At 46.6% G+C, this 17,338-nt stretch overlaps 3 protein-coding genes across 3 annotated transcripts in view; 1 reads left to right on the top strand and 2 right to left on the bottom strand.

Annotated features, from left to right (window-relative positions):
* Positions 1-1,282, bottom strand: part of LOC121547849 (histone deacetylase 4) — a 54,998-nt gene extending 53,716 nt beyond the window's left edge. Inside the window, exon 1 of the mRNA XM_041859282.2 lies at positions 1,198-1,282. The gene's annotated coding sequence lies outside the window, so the exon portion shown is untranslated. The remainder of the gene's footprint in view (positions 1-1,197) is intronic.
* A 1,075-nt stretch (positions 1,283-2,357) lies between these two features.
* On the bottom strand, positions 2,358-3,202 carry LOC121556954 (late histone H2A.2.2). Its single transcript, XM_041870832.2, has 2 exons — positions 3,119-3,202; positions 2,358-2,860 (listed from the first exon to the last, which is right to left on the bottom strand). The coding sequence occupies exon 2, from the start codon at positions 2,848-2,850 to the stop codon at positions 2,434-2,436; it is 417 nt and encodes a 138-aa protein (XP_041726766.2). The 5' UTR covers positions 2,851-2,860; positions 3,119-3,202; the 3' UTR covers positions 2,358-2,433.
* A 712-nt stretch (positions 3,203-3,914) lies between these two features.
* LOC121556945 (angio-associated, migratory cell protein) lies at positions 3,915-8,514 on the top strand. Its single transcript, XM_041870826.2, has 11 exons — positions 3,915-4,262; positions 4,520-4,663; positions 4,780-4,899; positions 5,059-5,198; positions 5,347-5,491; positions 5,600-5,683; positions 6,151-6,266; positions 7,122-7,219; positions 7,359-7,449; positions 7,582-7,736; positions 7,927-8,514. The coding sequence occupies exons 1-11, from the start codon at positions 4,169-4,171 to the stop codon at positions 8,000-8,002; spliced, it is 1,263 nt and encodes a 420-aa protein (XP_041726760.2). The 5' UTR covers positions 3,915-4,168; the 3' UTR covers positions 8,003-8,514.
* The last annotated feature ends 8,824 nt before the right edge of the window (positions 8,515-17,338 follow it).

Raw genomic sequence — 17,338 nt, 5'->3', positions numbered from 1 at the left:
TTCCACCATCAATTCCCAACACCAGCATCTGGCCTGTTCACACGTTACTGGCAAAGTGTATTCTGTCCAGACATCAACTGGGCTATGACAGCAGTGAAGCCACAATCTGTGAACTAGGCCGACTAAGCCATGCTCATTATTTGTAGCATGTGTCATACAGAACGTCATGTGAGTGAAAAAAAAGTGGTTCTCAAACCTCTCCTCGGGGACCCCCAGCCGTTCCAAACCTCTCCTCGGGGCCCCCAGCCGTTCCATGTATTTGATCTATTCCAGAGCTAGTACACCTGATTCAACTTGTCAACTAATAATCAAACCCTTGATTAGATTAATCAGATGAACTAGTACAGGGCTAAAACAAAATTGTGAAATGTCTGTGGGTCCCCGAGGAGAAGTTTGAGAACCACTGCCCTACATAAGAGAAAATTAAAAAACAAAATCTCACCTATATGTTCGCAAATGGAAACTATGAAAGGGAAATGGGGGGCTGTAAAGTGTTAAAACGGCCATAAAGTGTCCTCGTTAAAGAAAAGCAGAGCGAGGCTTTAACAGTAGAGCCAACTAGTCCACAAGTTTCCACCAAAGGATCCCAGACCTGCATACTCATTATGTTCCCCCTCCCTCTAACAGCTTCCAGGCCCTAGAAAAGGAGCCTGGAATTACAGAGTGTGTGTGTGTGAGTGCTTGCTTATGTGCATGTACAATATGTGTGTGTTGTTACAGCATCCCAGAGTGTCAGTATTAAACAGGCTCATTTTTGTGATAAACTGACATCAGCTGTTATGACTGATTCTGGCGTCTGACTGTTAAGTCATCCCTATGGACAGTTTAAAGAAGCCCACCCACAGTTCAGTTATCGCATATGTCTGAGCACATAGGACAAAAGTAGAGACCTGAAAAGCATTGTTTCATGTGACTTCTAGACAAATTGGGAACTTAAATGGATTGACAAAGAAGAAATGAGGAATAATACATCATGTTGCCTACATTTCCTTTGCTAGAGGAAATCCACTCATTATCATACATAAACATATCACATCTGACATAACTATTGATAAACATTTTGTACTAATAGTACATTTGAAGTAATATCAAGCCATAAAAAAACACAAAATATGCCTCCTCATAGGTGCTTCCTCATTTGGTACAGCATTTGTGTACCTAAAACCATTCTACCCAGGTTTCCCTCAAACGGATTACCTTATCGTGGTGCAGTACTGTAGTGTTTGTCCACGCTGAAGATCTGCCCGTCAGTGAAACCCTCCTCGGCACGATGCCGGCAGGCAGCCCTATGCCAGGCCTGCACCGCAGGATCAAAGACTCAGGAGCAGGCCGAAGTAAGCCCAGACCAAGTACACAGACGGCCCTGAACGGGGAAAACACACAGAGTGCTTTCATGTATAATAAGAGTACATGGCAGCCACTCTTAGATATGGAAAGGAGCTCAATGACGTTTAAAAGGTTTGGCTAGCATGCCCAGGGCTCGGAGAGTTGATTAAAGCCAGGGAGGGTTTCTCTATATTGAATATGGAAAATTCTCCCATGTAATTTTAAATTGTTTTCCCCATCCCTGTGTAACAGGGGTCAGCGTGCTGCTAACAGCTGAGCTTTCTCCATTGTCCGACTGCCCCATACTGGGCTCGAACCAGTGGTCCTCTGCGTCACGACCGCTCTAATTAACAGTTCAACAGGTTGAGCCACCCAAACGGTACCAATTGGATGCTCTAGCCACATTTCAAGCTAGCTGAGGAGTGAGCGCAAGTTACGTCCTTAAAGCAGTTACACCGGCTTTTTGGATGGAGACTAAACCATTAAGCGTAGAGTTCTGCAACGCCCTAGTTTTACACCGAAACAAGTCACACTAGTAGCCCAGTTAAGTGCATGTTGGAGCCCCACTCAATACCAGGGAATTAGTTTTCACCAATGAAACCAGTAGGCCTACCTCATTCCTTGCAGGGTTGGGGTCAATTCAAATTGAGGTCAGTCAAATCAGGAAGTAAATTGAAATTCCTAGTCGAGCGAAGGGGCTTTAATAAAAATGTAACTTCTCAAACTGAGAAGCCATTTGGCAAACAGTGTATCATTGTTCCGTGTAGCTCAGTTGGTAGAGCATGGGTTGTGGGTTCGATTCCCACGGGGGACCAGTATGAGAAAAAAAAATGTATGCACTCACTAACTGTAAGTCGCTCTGGATAAGAGCGTCTGCTAAATGACTAAAATGTAATGTTGGGACTTAATTCAACTCACTTCCTGAATTGACCCCAGCCCTGACTAATTATGTAGTTTGAAACAATTTCCTCAATAAACGCTACATATGTCTGGAAATCGCAGTGCATCAGCTAGGCAACACTAAAGACAAATTCTTTAAATTAGTCATTTATTAAGGAAAACAGTGTAAAAGGGACAAGATTGCGGTAAAAGATTGTAAGGTATATTTTAAAACTCTTGAGACTGGACGTCTTTGGCATGGCTGCCGTCTTTAGGTCGTTTGGTCTTCTTGGGGAGCAATATGGCTTGGATGTTTGGAAGGACACCACCCTCCGATATGGTGACCGCGCCGAACAGAGTGTTCAGCTCTTCATCGTTCCGCACAGCCAGTTGGATGTGCCGTGGAGTAATGCGCGACTTCTTGTTGTCACGGGCTGCGTTGCCCGACAGCTCCAGGACTTCAGCGCAGAGATACTCCAGTATGGCAGCGAGATAGACTGCCGCTCCTACACCGATGCGGGCAGCGTAATTGCCCTTCAGCAGACGGTGAATTCGGGCTACAGGAAACTGGAGACCTGCCCTGGCAGAGCGGCTTGTGGGAGTCTTCTTCAATTTGGAGACAGCTTTCTTTCCACGACCAGACATCTTGCAGTTTCTGACAAGCAAAGTACATATTTTAGTGGGTTGTTGAAAGGATTCAAGCATTCACTCAAGTGTATCGTGTAGCCTCAGTATACAAGCCCTCCTGTGAACAGTTGTGGATGCAAAGAGGTAGACCTAATCCTTCAGCTGGTACTCACTACAATGCCACAGGCACACCATTTGCACAGTTAACAGAAATACCAGGGCACTTACACTTTAAATCAAAATATGGAAGAGGACAAGTGAAAAACCGAAACATGGTTATACTCACGGTGACAGGCTGTTTGTAAGAACTACGAGAGGCCTAGACTGGATATAAGAGCACCCATAGTGCCTCTTTTATTATGGAAAAAATCAGTTGCATTATTGAGGGAACCTGTTTTCCAAAAGTCACATGTCGTAATTGCTTATGTCTGATTGGATAGCCAATTAGATACAAATAAATTCACATGGGGGCCCAATTCCAAATCGACCCCTAGGCCCTAACGCATACTACTCCCTAGTCCTTAGATGACTGGATAGATATACAGTACGTTAGCAGAACCGATAGGGTAGGTGGAAGTTGCGCCATCTTTCACCTATTCTGTTTTCAGATCATTTCAGATTACATTTACATTTAAGTCATTTAGCAGACGTTCTTATCCAAAAAATATTATATTTGAACAGTGTTTCCCAACTCTGGTCCCGAGTACCCCAACAGCACATATTTTTGTTGTGGCCCAGGACAAGCACACCCGATTCTACTTGTCAACTAATCATCAAGCCCTTGACAAGTTGAATCAGGTGTTTTTTTCCGGCGCTACAACAAAAATGTGTGCAGTTGGGGGTACTCAACGGCCGGAGTTGGGAAACACTATATTAGAAGAGGGTAAGGATGAAAGCCAGCATGATGATAATGGTGTTATTGTGCCATCTAGTGAACAAGGTAGGAGGTTCCTCTCCGATGAAGTATTCATGTTGAAGTCCCGCCTACTTTGGCATGGATTGGTTGTTACTATGAAGGGGGCGTGTCAAGCTGAATGGCGAAACACCAATAATATCAAATGTTTAATTGACGTCATCACGGAGTGCCAGAGAATTCCGGAGAGTTCCCCACATGTGAAGAAAACATGGGGACACTATTTAGAATTTTTCTCTCTAGCTAGTATTTATTCTACGGTCAGCACCAAGAATGAAGAATCTTTAGCGTTTACTGTGATTGACTTAACATATTTTCTTAACCTGAATTCAACATTTATTGCGCTAGCAAACGTTTGAGCGCCCAAGTTAGGCAGCTAATTTAGCCACCTTGGTAACATCTAGCTAGCTAGGTAAGTTAGCTATGATGGATAACTCGGACGAAAATTCGGTACAGTTCCACGGGGATGAAGAGATCATAGAAGTCATCGACCTAAACGAAACAGAGCAAAGCGCAGGTAATGATGGTTGTATGCTTAGCTAGCTAGTTGGTCAGAATCAGATGCTTCAAGGGGTGTGGTTTAGCTAATGCCCATATAACTGTATGAGGACTTGGCACATGGACTGTCATTGATTGAGCAACATAAGTTGTCACTTGGACGCCGGTGGCAATGTCTTGGTTTGATCTTCTATGAGTTAATGTCGCGGTACTGTGTAAAACTAAGAGAGGTACATGTGTGGCAAGTACAGTAATACCTCACTTTTTGACCGACAGATGATTTGGCGGATGAGTTCGAGGACGTGGACGTCGGAGACGCTGGGGACGGAGACGATGAACAGGAAGACTGGGATACCGACGACGAGATGGAGCAGGAAAAAGAACAAGACGACAGCGAACTCACCTTTTCCAAACACACTGGTACTAGCTAGCTAACTCTATCACCTGGCTAGTGCTTTTCTTCAGTCTCTTCACAACGTATTATCAGTGGCAGTGGGTCTTTTTTTTCTGTTGTCACATTGACTTGTGTTTTCCAGGATCTGTATTCTGTGTGAGTCTGGACCCGGCCACTAACAGCTTGGCTGTGACCGGAGGAGAGGACGACAAAGCCTATGTCTGGAGAGTGAGTGACGGGGAAGTGCTGTTTGAATGCACAGGTGAGACCCCAAGCTGTCATCAATTAGTTATGTTGTGGTTTTGCTTTAGCTATGACCTCCCAATAGGACATTTGAGCTCAAATAGATGAGCTCAGAATAAACAAAGCTTTGCGTTTCACCCAATATTAAACCCCAGTCCTTCTTTTTCCACTACCGTAGGCCATAAGGACTCTGTGACGAGTGTTCTATTCAGTCATGACTCTTCCCTGGTGGCCACGGGGGACATGAGCGGGCTGATCAAGGTCTGGAAGGTGGAGACCAAGCAGGAGGTGTGGTCGTTCGAGGTGGGAGACCTGGAGGTGAGGAAGAACGCAGCCCGGCCCAAAACAGGGTGCACATATATGTTGTAGCCCAGCAGGAACACGCTGCCACACCTGAGTCAGCCTGATTTAAGCTAGGTATTTAAATCAAGTTTTGTCATCTGATGTTGCTGTGTGTGTTTGTTAGTGGCTGGAGTGGCACCCCTGCGCCCCAGTGCTGCTGGCGGGCATGGCGGACGGTAACGTTTGGATGTGGAAGATCCCAGGGGGTGACTGTAAGACCCTGCAGGGCCCCGGCTGCCAGGCAACCAGTGGAAAGGTCCTCCCAGACGGTGAGACCGTCTCCCCAGTCAAGAATAAAGGACAATTCAGCACAGGACACTGCCATGATCTGTGCTGCCAAGGTTGAACATGTAACAACGTTTGTCTTTTCTCCACAGGGAAGAGAGCTGTGGTGGGCTATGGAGATGGGAACGTACGACTTTGGGACCTGAAGCAGGGAAACGCCACCCATGTGATTAAAGGTAAGTTTGGCCAAGCTGTCACACTCCTGAACAGAGTATGTGACAATCCCCACTACTGCCAGACGGCAGGATATGTGTCATGGCCAGGGGGGTTAAGTGTGCATGACCTCATGAAAATCAGTGTGGGATGTTTTTATCAGTGTACATAGCTTACTTTATATCTAGATCAGATGACCAAACCCCAAATCCTAATCTTGATTTTTCTGAGGATAAAATAATAATAACTGGCACTGGACCAGCGGTTAGGGACAACGTGGTCCTCTGTAGCTCAGCTGGTAGAGCACGGCGCTTGTAACGCCAAGGTAGTGGGTTCGATCCCCGGGACCACCCATACACAAAAAAAAAAAATGTATGCACGCATGACTAAGTCGCTTTGGATAAAAGCGTCTGCTAAATGGCATATTATTATTATTTATTATAACGTCTACCCCCACTCAACTGTCTCCTCGCTTCTCTGGCAACCTCAGGTCATGATGGGCACCAGGGGGCGCTGACGTGCCTGGCCTGTAACAAGGACGGCTCTCTGGTGCTGACGGGCTCCGTGGACGGCTGTGCCAAGCTCATCAACACTGCCACTGGCAAGGTGGGCAGCGGGCACTACTGCATGATGGAGAACACATAACTACTGTATTATAGAGAACACATAACTACTGTATTATAGAGAGCACATAACTACTGTATTATAGAGAGCACATAACTACTGTATTATAGAGAGCACATAACTACTGTATTATAGAGAGCACATAACTACTGTATTATAGAGAGCACATAACTACTGTATTATAGAGAGCACATAACTACTGTATTATAGAGAGCACATAATTACTGTATTATAGAGAGCACATAACTACTGTATTATAGAGAGCACATAACTACTGTATTATAGAGAGCACATAACTACTGTATTATAGAGAGCACATAACTACTGTATTATAGAGAGCACATAACTACTGTATTATAGAGAGCACATAACTACTGTATTATAGAGAGCACATAACTACTGTATTATAGAGAGCACATAACTACTGTATTATAGAGAGCACATAACTACTGTATTATAGAGAGCACTTAACTACTGTATTATAGAGAACACATAACTACTGTATTATAGAGAGCACATAACTACTGTATTATAGAGAGCACATAACTACTGTATTATAGAGAACATAACTACTGTAGGCTAGAGAACTACTGTAGCTATGGTAGAAAACCCATACAGAGGATAGTGGGAATGAAAACAGTACTTCTGGGTTTACATGGTGGGAGAGATGAAGTGATGGCATGGGGAGATTGACATGCATTATTCACAAGAAACAGTTATGTTTGTCATGTGTTCAATGGACCAACATGTTATGGGTTTTAGAGATGTGCTTTCCTGCTACTTTGGTATCCGTTCTTATATGCTCTATAACTGGAACATATCTAATGGGGTGTGTAGGTGTTGGGTGTGTTCTCCGTGGACGGGGGCAAAGCCAAAGCCTCTCTGGAGGATGCTGAGGAGACCAACTCGGTGGAGTCAGTGGGGTTCTGCAATGTGTAAGACTTCATGTTTTTAACATCAGTCATCATGTTTTTAACATAAGACCAGAATCATAAGTTAACCATAAATTAACTACATGTAATAAAGTGCGTAACAGTTGCCTTGTTTTGAATGATGCCATGTTCTCTTGTCCAGGTTGCCCCTGATAGCGGTGGCGTATCTGGATGGGACCCTGGCTATCTATGACCTCTCCTCACAGGTCCTCCGACACAAGTGCCAGCACCAGGTAAGAAACCAGCCATCCAACAAGCTCTCAAATCACAACCAAACCCCCAATTATCGATTGTAGAGATATGTTGCTCTGCTACTTTCATATGCCTTTATAAATGCTCTATAACTGACTTTGTGTGTGTCTCAGGCTGGCATTGTTCATCTGCAGTGGGAGGAGTCCTCCTCTGTGGTGTCCACCTGCAGTCTGGACGGTGCGGTGAGGCTGTGGGACGCCCGCTCCGGGACCATGGTGTCAGAGTACCGCGGCCACCAGGCGGAGATCCTCGACTTCACACTCAACAGGTACACACACACACCTAAGTTGCCGCTAATCACAGATCCTAACCTTTTCAATTAGGCTTATGAACAAAATGTCTGACCCTGTATCAGTGGTTATGGGGAACTTGTATTTTACTTACTTGAGCCAGAAAGGTGTGTGTTTAACGGCGTTGAGCTCCTGTTCTCCTCACTGACTCTCTCTCCTCCCTCACAGAGAAGCATCTATGGCGGTCACTGCCTCTGGAGACCACCAGGCCAAAGTCTTCTGCCTCCAACGACCAGACCGTTAATGGGGGGAGTAGAGGGAGAAAGAGAGAGAGAAATGGGGATGGACTCACCCTTCTACTTTTCCCTGTCAACAATAGTCACAAACAGATGAACGGACTTCGGCCGGGATTCAATCCGAATGCACCTTTTAAAGGCAATGTTCCCGTGTTTGTGGAGACCGCATTAACGGTGAACACTGCATATGTCGGCTCAATCGGAAATTGTCCTTTAAATGGCGCATTGTCGACAAAGCACGATCGGATTGAATCCTGGCCTTTCATTGTGTTTTCTCACAACTGAGGGTTTTTGAAGGGTCTTGTCTCTCTGATCCATAGTAGACCTGCAGTGTTATAGGTTCTAGAACTGACAGCCATTCTACTCAGGGTTCTCAAGTAGAACCCACACAAAAGATATGCATTCTAAGTGGTGTGGATGTTGGAACACATCAACCTAGAGGCAATGAAGCATCTAACAGTAGACCAATGTGATATGTCGTGTGGTCCTTGATTTATCACTAAATACGCTTACATCTGTACCTTTGTTCACTGTGCGATTTGGTTTGATGGCAATTATGAATCCACATTAAGGCAATAGAGCTACGTAGAGATGGAGACCTCAGTGATGTCCCCATAATGTCTGGTGATTTGTGGAGTGTAATCCTCACTTTCCCCCAAAATCACCCCAAATTATGTAAACTCAATCCTATGTAAATATATTGGGCCCTGTTGAAATACTTTACAAATGCATTCTTCCTACCTTTCCTGAAGTAATAATGTGCAGACCGTCATTGAGTCACATGTCTCTCAAATGGCATCCTATTCTCTAAATAGTGCACTTCTTTTGACTAGGGCTCTGGTCAAAAGTTATGCACTATATATGGAATAGGGTGCCATTTGTGACACACACTATAGGGACCAGAACACTGCTATGATTAGAGATCTGATAAGCCTACTACAAAGTCAACTGTATCAGGAGATGACCTAATTTGTTGTTGTAAGCTTGGGTCTGTGTGCTTGATCTAATGCGTTCAACCACGCTACAGGGTGGCCTAGCCAAAATAGCTTTTAGGCTAATCTAATATTATACAGATATGACTCGGATACAGTGCATTCGGAAAGTATTCAGACCCCTTGACTTTTTACACATTTTGTTACGTTACATTACATTTACATTTACGTCATTTAGCAGACGCTCTTATCCAGAGCGACTTACAAATCGGTGCATTCACCTTATAGCCAGTGGGATAACCACTTTACAATATTTTTTTTTTTTTGGGTGGGGTAAGGGGGGGTAGAAGGATTACTTTATCCTGTCCCAGGTATTCCTTAATGAGGTGGGGTTTCAAGTGTCTCCGGAAGGTGGTGAGTGACTCCGCTGTCCTGGCGTCGTGAGGGAGCTTGTTCCACCATTGGGGAACGCGAACAGTTTTGACTGGGCTGAGCGGGAACTGTGCTTCCGCAGAGGTAGGGGGGCCAGCAGGCCAGAGGTGGATGAACGCAATGCCCTCGTTTGGGTGTAGGGACTGATCAGAGCCTGAAGGTACGGCGGTGCCGTTCCCCTCACAGCTCTGTAGGCAAGCACCATGGTCTTGTAGCAGATGCGAGCTTCAACTGGAAGCCAGTGGAGTGTGCGGAGGAGCGGGGTGACGTGAGAGAACTTGGGAAGGTTGAACACCAGACGGGCTGCGGCATTCTGGATGAGTTGTAGGGGTTTAATGGCACAGGCAGGGAGCCCAGCCAACAGCGAGTTGCAGTAATCCAGACGGGAGATGACAAGTGCCTGGATTAGGACCTGTGCCGCTTCCTGTGTAAGGCAGGGTCGTACTCTCCGAATGTTGTAGAGCATGAACCTACAGGATCGGGTCACTGCCTTGATGTTAGCGGAGAACGACAGGGTGTTGTCCAGGGTCACGCCAAGGCTCTTCGCACTCTGGGAGGAGGACACAACAGTGTTGTCAACCGTGATGGCGAGATCATGGAACGGGCAGTCCTTCCCCGGGAGGAAGAGCAGCTCCGTCTTGCCGAGGTTCAGCTTGAGGTGGTGATCCGTCATCCACACTGATATGTCTGCCAGACATGCAGAGATGCGATTCGCCACCTGGTTATCAGAAGGGGGAAAGGAGAAGATTAGTTGTGTGTCGTCTGCGTAGCAATGATAGGAGAGGCCATGTGAGGATATGACAGAGCCAAGTGACTTGGTGTATAGCGAGAATAGGAGAGGGCCTAGAACTGAGCCCTGGGGGACACCAGTGGTGAGAGCACGTGGTGCGGAGACAGATTCTCGCCACGCCACTTGGTAGGAGTGACCGGTCAGGTAGGACGCAATCCAAGAGTGAGCCGCGCCGGAGATGCCCAGCTCGGAGAGGGTGGAGAGGAGGATCTGATGGTTCACAGTATCAAAGGCAGCAGACAGGTCTAGAAGGACAAGAGCAGAGGAGCGAGAGTTAGCTTTAGCAGTGCGGAGAGCCTCCGTGACACAGAGAAGAGCAGTCTCAGTTGAATGACCAGTCTTGAAACCTGAATGGTTTGGATAAAGAAGGTCATTCTGAGAGAGATAGCAAGAGAGTTGGCTAAAGACGGCACGCTCAAGAGTTTTGGAGAGAAAAGAAAGAAGGGATACTGGTCTGTAGTTGTTGACATCAGAGGGATCGAGTGTTGGTTTTTTGAGAAGGGGTGCAACTCTCGCTCGCTTGAAGACGGAAGGGACATAGCCAGCGGTCAAGGATGAGTTGATGAGCGAGGTGAGGTAAGGGAGAAGGTCTGGAGAAGAGAGGGGGGGGGATAGGGTCAAGCGGGCAGGTTGTCGGGCGGCCGGCCATCACAAGTCGCAAGATTTTATCTGGAGAGAGAGGGGAGAAAGAAGTCAAAACATAGGGTAGGGCAGTGTGAGCAGGACCAGCAGTGTCATTTGGCTTAACAAACGAGGATCGGATGTCGTCAACCTTCTTTTCAAAATGGTTGACGAAGTCATCCACAGAGAGGGGGGAGGGGGAGGAGGTTTCAGCAGGGAGGAGAAGGTGGCAAAGAGCTTCCTAGGGTTAGAGGCAGATGCTTGGAATTTAGAGTGGTAGAAAGTGGCTTTAGCAGCAGAAACAGATGAAGAAAATGTAGATAGGAGTGAGTGAAAATATGCCAGGTCCGCAGGGAGTCTAGTTTTCCTCAATTTCCGCTCGGCTGCCCGGAGCCCTGTTCTGTGAGCTCGCAATGAGTCATCAAGCCACGGAGCAGGAGGGGAGGACCGAGCTGGCCGGTAGGATAGGGGACATAGAGAGTCAAAGTAGTGGTCGGAGACATGGAGGGGAGTTGCAGTGAGATTAGTAGAAGAACAGCATCTAGTAAAGATGAGGTCAAGCGTATTGCCTGCCTTGTGAGTGGGGGGGGACGGTGAGAGGGTGAGGTCAAAAGAGGAGAGGAGTGGAAAGAAGGAGGCAGAGAGAAATGAGTCAAAGGTAGACGTAGGGAGGTTGAAGTCACCCAGAACTGTGAGGGGTGAGCCATCCTCAGGAAAGGAACTTGTCAAGCTCATTGATGAACTCGCCAAGGGAACCTGGAGGGCAATACATGACAAGGATGTTAAGCTTGAATGGGGTAGTGACTGTGACAGCATGGAATTCAAATGAGGAGATAGACAGATGGGTCAGGGGAAAAAGAGAGAATGTCCACTTGGGAGAGGTGAGGATTCCTGTGCCACCACCCCGCTGACCAGATGCTCTCGGGGTATGCGAGAACACATGGTCAGACAAGGAGAGAGCAGTAGGAGTAGCAGTGTTTTCAGTGATAATCCATGTTTCCGTCAGCGCCAAGAAGTCGAGGGACTGGAGGGTAGCATAGGCTGAGATGAACTCTGCCTTGTTGGCAGCAGAACGGCAGTTCCAGAGGCTGCCTGAGACCTGGAACTCCACGTGGGTGGTGCGTGCAGGGACCACCAGGTTATAGAGGCAGCAGCCACGCGGTGTGAGGCGTTTGTATAGCCTGTGCGGATAGGAGAGAACAGGGATAGACAGAGGCATAGTTGACAGGCTACAGAAAATGGCTACAATAATGCAAAGGAGATCGGAATGAAATTTACATTTTACATTTACATTTTACATTTTAGTCATTTAGCAGACGCTCTTATCCAGAGCGACTTACAGGAGCAATTAGGGTTAAGTGCCTTGCTCAAGGGCACATTTACGTCATTTAGCAGACGCTCTTATCCAGAGCGACTTACAAATTGGTGCATTCACCCTATAGCCAGTGGGAAAACCACTTTTTATTTTATTTTATTATTTTTGGGGGGGGGGGTGGTAGAAGGATTACTTTATCCTATCCCAGGTATTCCTTAAAGAGGTGGGGTTTCAAATGTCTCCGGAAGGTGGTGAGTGACTCCGCTGTCCTGGCGTCGTGAGGGAGCTTGTTCCACCATTGGGGTGCCAGAGCAGCGAACAGTTTTGACTGGGCTGAGAGGGAACTATGCTTCCGCAGAGGAAGGGGAGCCAGCAGGCCAGAGGTGGATGAACGCAATGCCCTCGTTTGGGTGTAGGGACTGATCAGCAGGGAGGAAAATGTGGCAAAGAGCTTCCTAGGGTTAGAGGCAGATGCTTGGAATTTAGAGTGGTAGAAAGTGGCCTTAGCAGCAGAAACAGATGAAGAAAATGTAGAGAGGAGGGAGTGAAAAGATGCCAGGTCGGCAGGGAGTTTAGTTTTCTTCCATTTCCGCTCCGCTGCCCGGAGCTCTGTTCTGTGAGCTCGCAATGAGTCATCAAGCCACGGAGCTGGAGGGGAGGACACAGAGAGTCAAAGGATGCAGAAAGGGAGGAGAGGAGGGTTGAGGAGGCAGAATCAGGAGATTGGAGGGAGAAGGATTGAGCAGAGGGAAGAGATGATAGGATGGAAGAGGAGAGAGTAGTGGGAGAGAGAGAGCGAAGGTTGCGGCGGCGCATTACCATCTGTGTAGGGGCAGAGTGAGTAGTGTTGGAGGAGAGCGAGAGAGAAAAGGAAACAAAGTAGTGGTCGGAGACATGGAGGGGAGTTGCAGTGAGATTAGTAGAAGAGCAGCATCTAGTAAAGATGAGGTCAAGCGTATTGCCTGCCTTGTGAGTAGGGGGACGGTGAGAGGGTGAGGTCAAAAGAGGAGAGGAGTGGAAAGAAGGAGGCAGAGAGAAATGAGTCAAATGTGGACGTAGGGAGGTTGAAATCCCCCAAAACTGTGAGGGTGAGCCATCCTCAGGAAAGGAACTTATCAAGGCGTCAAGCTCATTGATGAACTCTCCAAGGGAACCTGGAAGGCGATAGATGACAAGGATATTAAGCTTAAATGGGCTAGTGACTGTGACAGCATGGAATTCAAATGAGGAGATAGACAGATGGGTTAGGGGAAAAATTGAGAATGTCCACTTGGGAGAGATGAGGATTCCTGTGCCACCACCCCTCTGACCAGATGCTCTCGGGGTATGCGAGAACACATGGTCAGACGAGGAGAGAGCAGTAGGAGTAGCAGTGTTTTCAGTGGTAATCCATGTTTCCGTCAGCGCCAGGAAGTCGAGGGACTGGAGGTTAGCATAGGCTGGGATGAAGTCAGCTTTGTTGGCAGCAGAACGGCAGTTCCAGAGGCTGCCTGAGACCTGGAACTCCAGGTGTGGGGTGCGTGCAGGGACCACCAGGTTAGAGAGGCAGCAGCCACGCGGTGTGAGGCGTTTGTGTAGCCTGTGCAGAGAGGAGAGAACAGGGATAGGCAGAAGCATAGTTGACAGGCTGTAGCAAATGGCTACAATAATGCAGAGGAGATCGGAATGAAATGAACTAAACATCTGGGAGAGGAGAGAGCAGGGCCTCCCTCACCAAAACTTTCACCTCAGAAACTATAATTGTTTCACTGAACCACCCGAACAAAAACTATCCCAACTCCTCCACCTTTAGAAATCAGAATTGTTGTGAACCACAGCGGTTCAATGTTTCAAGGAATAGACTCAACCCACTTTATTCAGCTAGCTAACTTGGTACAGTATTCTTCCGTGAAAATCGTCCAGGGCACCTAGTCATATGACACCACAGCCAACTAGCATGCCGGACTCCAACAACACGGTTTAGCACCAATACTTGGCCACAACAAACCACCAGTGTGTCAACACGCCAAGCAGATCATTCGTGTCCGTGTCTAACGTTGTGGGTTAGTCCCGACAGCTTGAGCGAGTCCGTCGTCAACTTATTCAGCCAGTTAGTTAGTTAGAATAGTTAGCATACTAGCTAGCCATTACTTTCAGACAAAGAAGAAACCCCTCCTCCCACGGCACGAACACACAGAGAGAGCCAAGCTAACGTTAACTAGTCACCCATGTCCCGAATTCCCTTGAACGACTCTGGCTACCAGTATGTAAAAACAAAACACAAATGTAGGTTATAACTTACCCCTAGCAGCTACTGTTAGCTAACCAAGTGCAAAGCTAGCCACTGAATTGACTCAGACAGTTTGCGTCTGTTCGCTAGGTCGTTCCAGCTATTGTTTACTAGTAGCTATCCAGGTAGTAACAAGCTAGCTAAATTTCAAGCACAGTAGCCACTTACTACCTAATGTTAACACTTCAGACAATGAGGTTAGAAAACAGCTGAATGGTAGGTATTATTGTATGTAATTATTGTAGGCAGCTAGCTGGCGTAATTACAGGCACTCTCAGGCGTGAAACAACTATCCACAGTTGCTAATAGTTACCAGTAGCTTCCCGCCAGCTAGTCCAGGTAGTGGGTTAGCTAGCTTCGTGCTTCACCGGGCTCAGCCGAATACAATACTAACCTACAATAATTACATACAACAACCCACGATAACTACCTACAATACCTAACTACAATCTAAATACATAGTTTAAGCTTTACTCGACAAAGCCCAAACTATGTATATAAGCCAAGCTTACCTCCCGCCAGAGAGAGACACAACCTCACCCGACGACGACGACTCTTAAATTTACAGCCTTGAAGTTTGCCAAAAGGCACCTAAAGGACTCTCTGACCATAATAAACAAGATTCTCTGGCCTGACTGCCAAGCGTCACGTCTGGAGGAAACCAGGCACAGCTCATCACCTGGCCAATACCATCCCTATGGTGAAGCGTGGCGGCAGCATCATGCTGTGGGGATGTATTTCAGTGGCAGGGACTGGGAGACTAGTCAGGATCGAGGGAAAGATGAACAGAGAAAAGTACACCGAGATCCTTGATGAAAACCTGCTCCAGAGCTCTCAGGACCTCAGAGTGGGGCGAAGGTTCACGTTCCAACAGGACAATGACCCTAAGCATACAGCCAAGACAACGTAGGAGTGGCTTCGGGACAAGTCTCTGAATGTCCTTGAGTGGCCCAGCCAGAGCCCAGACTTCAACCTGATCGAACATCTCTGGAGAGAGCTGAAAATAGCTGTGCAGCGATGCTCCCCATCCAACCTGACAGAGCTTGATCTGCAGAGAAGAATGGGTGTAAAAAAAAGCTTATTTTTGGTTCTAATGGGGGTATGACAGTAGAACTAAGCTAATATGGCATGTTAAGTTATATTCTTCAAGAATCAATGGGTATATATCATGATTTTATAAGTCAAAAAATGGATTCTTGCTTTAAAAGGGGAAAGCACACACATAAAGTGTAGGAAAATCTAGGTGAGGATACCCTCCTCTCTAGGAAGAGGCAGTGGTCACTAGTCCAGTGTTTCCCAACTCCAGTCTTCCAGTACCCCCAACAATACATGTTTTTGTTGTAGCCCTGGACAAACACACCTGATTCAACTTGTCAACTAATCATCAAGCCCTCAATGAGTTGAATCAGGTGAGGGGAGTTTTTGAGGGGGACATCAAAAATGTGTGCTGTTGGGGATTCTGGAGTTGGGAAAGTTAGTCTACCATATTTTCCTGTGAACCTGAGGGGCTAAAATTATATTTTGTGTCATGACAAACCCTTTCCTCTAGGAAAAGCCTCATAAGCAGATGTTTATGTCCTGTAAAAATGTAATGATATTGCCGTTTTATTGCAGTGGCCTATATATTCTACCCAGCAGGAAATGCATTAGCCGAGTGGCTACTGTTTTGTTGCTATGCCAATGCTTGTGAAGTGTCTAGCTCTTTACCAAACTGGTCTTTAGCGAGAGAGTGTGTGGGGGGGGACAGCGCTAGTATAACAGAAAGACCAAGGCATTATCACATTTTATAGGTGTGTTTAGTAGTTGTTTGTCAGGATTTGCAAGGGCCCAAGTACAGTAGCTCTAACAGTAACTATCATCTAATTCCTATTTAATCATGTGTGGGTTTTAATATAGCTGAAGGATAGTGCTTTATCCTCTGCTGTAGTTGGTTGCCAGGCTCCAATGAGACTGTGTATGATTGGTCACGGATATGGTGATGAAACCCAGGCAGGGACGATACAGGTCTGGAGAACTCTACAGTCAGATGCACAGGAAGCTACTGTGTATAATGTATGGCTTCCACCGACATCACTCTTCTCCTCGCATCCCTCTATAGTCTAGACTATATCGTCCTATATCATTCGACTCTCTTTTTCCTCCCATTTCATGTCTATTCCTCACTATTGCTGCCATCACTCCCCTCTTCTCATGTCTGAATTCTTCCCCTCCTCCTTCCATCAGTCCATTCCATCCGTTGCCTTCCTCCTCCTCCCAATCCCTCCTTTTACCACTCACCTGCTTTCTTCTCTCCCTATTCCATCCATCACCTTCCTCTTATCCTTTTCCCTATTCCATCCATCACCTTCCTCTTCTCCTTTCTCTATTCCATCCATCATCTTCCTCTTCTCCTTTCTCTATTCCATCCATCACCTTCCTCTTCTCCTTTCTCTATTCCCCTCTTCCACACCTCCTTTTCTCACGTCTCCATCAGAGGGGAAACAAACCACTGTCTCGCAGCAAGTGCTTATTTCCTGCATCTGGATTTCTCCGGTCAAACCATCCTAACTGTGATGCTGTTGACACACTCGTTCTGTATGTGCACGTGCACGAACCGTGTGCGAATGTGCTTTAAATACCTACTGTGGCATGACTTTCATATTTCATGTCAGTCACAAAGGTTTCCTGCCTCACCATATACAATGGACTCCCTTTACTACATACAAATAAACGTTCACGCAACATCCTCTCAACGTTACCTGGAGCTGGCCTGGTGACCTGGCAAAAGTAACACCTGTGATGCGTGTAATTGGTCTTAGAGCGATATGAGGATTTTATGTTCACCTGTCACAAAGCCACTGCTAACGTTAGTGTTTTTGGCCTCAAAGGTTAATGTGTGTGTGTGTTTATGACAAAAGGAGCTGCCCAGGAATTAACACCAGCCTGTCTAAGGATTTACAGCTTGTGAGAGGTAGTTAGTGGAATTCAGTAGGGGTCAACCATGAA

This window comes from Coregonus clupeaformis, chromosome 9, assembly GCF_020615455.1.
Source record: "Coregonus clupeaformis isolate EN_2021a chromosome 9, ASM2061545v1, whole genome shotgun sequence".
Classification (NCBI taxonomy): Eukaryota; Metazoa; Chordata; class Actinopteri; order Salmoniformes; family Salmonidae; genus Coregonus; species Coregonus clupeaformis.
The sequence above is the reverse complement of the archived record's forward strand: the minus strand, read 5'-3'. Positions and strand labels throughout refer to the sequence as shown.

Coding starts and splice junctions, on each gene's coding strand:
- LOC121556945 (XM_041870826.2), top strand. CDS start 4,169: ATGATGGATAACTCGGACGAAAATTCGGTACAGTTCCACGGGGATGAA. Junction 4,900..5,058: donor AGTGCTGTTTGAATGCACAG/GTGAGACCCCAA, acceptor CCACTACCGTAG/GCCATAAGGACTCTGTGACG. Junction 5,684..6,150: donor CGCCACCCATGTGATTAAAG/GTAAGTTTGGCC, acceptor TGGCAACCTCAG/GTCATGATGGGCACCAGGGG.
- LOC121556954 (XM_041870832.2), bottom strand. CDS start 2,850: ATGTCTGGTCGTGGAAAGAAAGCTGTCTCCAAATTGAAGAAGACTCCC.